The 3,710-nt window shown below is 47.8% G+C and overlaps 1 protein-coding gene across 1 annotated transcript; it reads right to left on the reverse strand.

Moving 5' to 3' along the window:
- Positions 1 to 715: 715 nt before the first annotated feature.
- EMWEY_00057920 (phosphatidylinositol-4-phosphate 5-kinase, putative) lies at positions 716 to 3,579 on the reverse strand (the record flags this gene model as incomplete). The annotated part of the gene is made up of 12 exons (XM_013480741.1): positions 716 to 753; positions 871 to 920; positions 1,062 to 1,203; positions 1,329 to 1,372; positions 1,618 to 1,681; positions 1,951 to 2,080; positions 2,221 to 2,290; positions 2,429 to 2,555; positions 2,650 to 2,800; positions 2,932 to 3,023; positions 3,145 to 3,271; positions 3,436 to 3,579. 12 exons carry the CDS (start codon positions 3,577 to 3,579, stop codon positions 716 to 718), a joined length of 1,179 nt encoding a protein of 392 aa, XP_013336195.1.
- Positions 3,580 to 3,710: the final 131 nt, after the last annotated feature.

The raw sequence follows: 3,710 nt of genomic DNA on the forward strand, positions 1-3,710 counted from the left end.
CTGCAGATCGGCAGGTTCATGGTTCAATTCCGTGCGCGCCCTTTCCTAACGCATTTTACGGTCCCCCATCCTCTTTCCAAACTCGCCAGATGCCACCGACTGCCACCTAAAGTGCCAGAGTGTCTGGATATATATGTTTGTGCTACAAGCAGATTCCTGGGAGGGTGACCGTGCAGATTGAAGAAAGCACGTTCTTGGCTGTTGGCGTTGCTAGACCTCCCGGAGTGCAGGGATTTGGTCTTTGCTGAGCTCAGAGTGCACGCAACTTGAGTTGCTTGCGTTGGCGCGGAGGATGTTAGTGCACTGATAAGCGAACAATATATATTAGTTGTACTATTTGCTGCGTAACCTCTATATTATAAGGAGACTGGTAAAGTTGGTTAAACAACTAGAACTTCAGCAGCCACATCCGGCTGGCTAGGTCTCGCAGTGCCGCGGGAATTGTTGTTAGTTTGAACATGTAAGTACTACGCGCGCAAAGCGCTGTCTGCTGCGAATGGTCGCGATTGTTTCCCGGTCAAAACTTCAAGTCTAAAACCAAACAATCTTATTTGGCAAGAACACTGATATGGAATCGCCAGACTCAGTCATGGCTACTAGGACAGAATCAAGATCATGGCGCTCTCCTGTTTCCATTAAAAAGGCTGTTTCACGAACTGAACACGGCCTTCGAGTGTTATCAAAGAAACATCGGATAAACAAAAACCTAATCAAATCAAGTAGTATGGTTGGTGATGAAGTCAACAAAACGCTCTGCGGCACACAACGTCAGCAGCACGAGCTCCCCTGCAGCATGCTTCTTATTTATCCATCGTACAATCAGAGCACCTACACATGTCACTATGAAAAGGGCGTGAGACGAACGCTTACGGGCATAAAGGGAAGGGTTGACACAGGAAGCTCCTGATGTGCTTCCTGTCCTGCACCGCACAGCAATTCAAACTGGCAAGTTCCAGGTACTGCAGTCTGGCAGTCTGCAGAAATCCTCAGCAAGACAACTTGTCCGAATATCTCACACCTCAAAACTGGAAAGTACAAGGCAAAGGAAAATAGCGACTCACTGCAGAACACGTGCAACGTGCTCAATTTTCTTTTTAGCAGTCCAGTGAGTCAGGATGTCGATGATCCCGACATAATACAACTTGGTGCGGTCAGTGCTCTGCATCCCGCCGAGGTCCCTGCTCCAAAAAGGGCGTTCAACATCTGTACACACAGAGGTAAAAAAGGCGCAACAAGAGACAGTAATGGCGAAAACGTTCCATGCAACCACACAATGATCCTTTCCTTGAACCTGCTCCAGCCAACCGTTGCAACACTGCTTGACTTACCACACTCGCCAATTCCACCAACGGAAGAAACAGAGCTAGGCACCCTGAAAAGAAGAATAGGAAAATGACAAAGTTTATGAGCTAAGAAATGAACGTCGACCACACGTGAGTGGTTGGAGGGAAAGTCAGCTCAACTACGGCAACGAAGATGTGGGATTAACAGCAGTCTGATCCCACACATCCGAGCTTGTGAGGGCGAATGATGGCTAATTCAGTATAAAACTAGCTGAGACAACAAACGCTGTAGTTCTCGGTAAACATCTCCCAGGCACCGATTCCGATAACTCACATCGAATGCGAAGCGCGGACCTCATCGTCGATATGTAATATGCCGTCCTGGCAGATGCTGGAGTCTGAACACAAGAAACCCGCAAACCTAGCGCCAAAACTTCCCATGCATGTACACATTTGTGTGCATGAGTTTTTCTTTAAAGTCCGACATCTAGATAAACGAACCACAACTTCCACTTCAGAGGAGTCTGGCATGATTTACTGGCGAGGCCCAGATCGACCCCGTTGTGCAGAGCGGCGATGCGCACATGGAATGTATTTTGTAAGAAACGTTAGATGGGACACAACGCCAGGAAGCAACAAAGTAATGTCCTTGCTGCTGTAGGCTCACCTTGTGAACAACTGGCGTACGAAATTCCCAGCAGCAAGGAATAGTCCATAATCCCATGGTCCCTGAGGAAGGCCGCGTCAATTCTTAGCTGTTCGATAAACATTTGCTTTCGCTCTTCCCCAATTTCTATCTAAACACACTCACAAACAACAAACACTCAACACCCAGAACGTGCACAGTCACCCACACCATCTGAGTTTGCAAATGCACGTGAGTTCGTGTTGCACGCAGCGGTGCTGTGCTCCATCAACATGTAATCTTGTTTGTAACAACGAATCTTCGACGTGCCATTTCTCCGTCTCGTGTCATGTCATTGTCCTTCCTCGCCACTGTGGGATCGCTGGGAGCACAGTATATCACAGCAAAACCGCAGAGCCCAAGACTGCCTTGTGCCCGTGATGGGTTGAGAATTCGCGCAGATTTTGCTGTTTCGGTTACAACTACAACTGGCAGCTGTGGCAGAAAACAGTAAGCCCACCTAAGGAGATCAGGAGGCAGTGAGCGGCCTTGCGTAGACCCCTTGAGATCATAACGACGGTGAATCTCTACTGGCGTGTGAAAGAAGTTCTCCATGACCATGAAGTATGTCTTGCGCCTCCACGGCTCTGCAAGCATTCATCCTTCACCGCAGCAGCTCTCGTTCTATTCTCTAATACAATGTACAATCATAGCATTCCCTAAACATGACTGAGGACTCACGCTTGTGGCCTAGGATCTTCCCGGATTTGTCCTTGAGGCGAAGCGCATGAAGTCCGCAAAGACGTGTGAGCATTGTGTTAGTGCACGTCGACACATGCTTGTAGTAGTCAAACAAGATGGATCGCATGAAGAAAGCCGTCTCCTTTGACACCTGAAGAATCGATGTCCCTCATCATGTCAAGTGCCACATTGTTAATCGCCCCTTCTAGGCATACAGCTAGTGCTGCTTAGTGCGCATTGAACATGCCGTAACGGTAAGCAACCAAAAAGTTTTATCCTTACTGTCTTGATCATAAATCTCCCATCGGTTGTGTAGTAAAATAGAGAGCCACTCTTGCCCTCCGAAACCAGTTCAGAAAGAGAGGATAAATTCCCTAAGAGAAACAGCAGAAGGTCAGCAAAAGCCCCTTCCAAACTGATGCGAATTTCACATGTTCACCAATCACCCAAATGGTGTTTTTCCTTGCAGTTAATACCCCGCGGGGCTATACCAACCTAGAATCAAATTGCCAAGCAACTGGTCTGGGCCGACAGATCTGATATAGCAGAGGGAGTCGATCCCGAAAAGAGCGCGGAGGCGACGAAACACCATCGGGGCATAGTCAATGAACCGGACTGCGCACTGCATACGAACAAAAGGCAACCAAACAAAACCCACCGCGCCGTTTACAAATGTTTGGTGATAGCTATCAACTTTTCTAAGATGTTTGAACGAATGAGTAGTTTCACACGGTTACAACTGCGTGCGGGTATAGGATTCAAGGCTTGAACCTATGCTACACTCACCAAGGAAGGTTTTCGCCGCTTCTTATCCACCATGCCGGTCTTAGGCAGCACCGAGAACTTCTCCTTCATCAGGAAATCGTACGGCTCGACAGCTCTGTGAGGCTCGCTCATGGCTCGTGCGCCAGCCAGTCGGATGCCGACCATTATGTTAATTACCATGTTCCACGATTCATGGCCAAAGTGAACCACAAACCCCTTAGTGTCTTTGCCACCAGATCTGGAAATGCATGCACAAATGCATGCATGCATATATATATATATATATATATATATAT

This window comes from Eimeria maxima, genomic scaffold, assembly GCF_000499605.1.
Source record: "Eimeria maxima Weybridge genomic scaffold, Emw_scaff2276, whole genome shotgun sequence".
Taxonomy (NCBI): Eukaryota; Apicomplexa; class Conoidasida; order Eucoccidiorida; family Eimeriidae; genus Eimeria; species Eimeria maxima.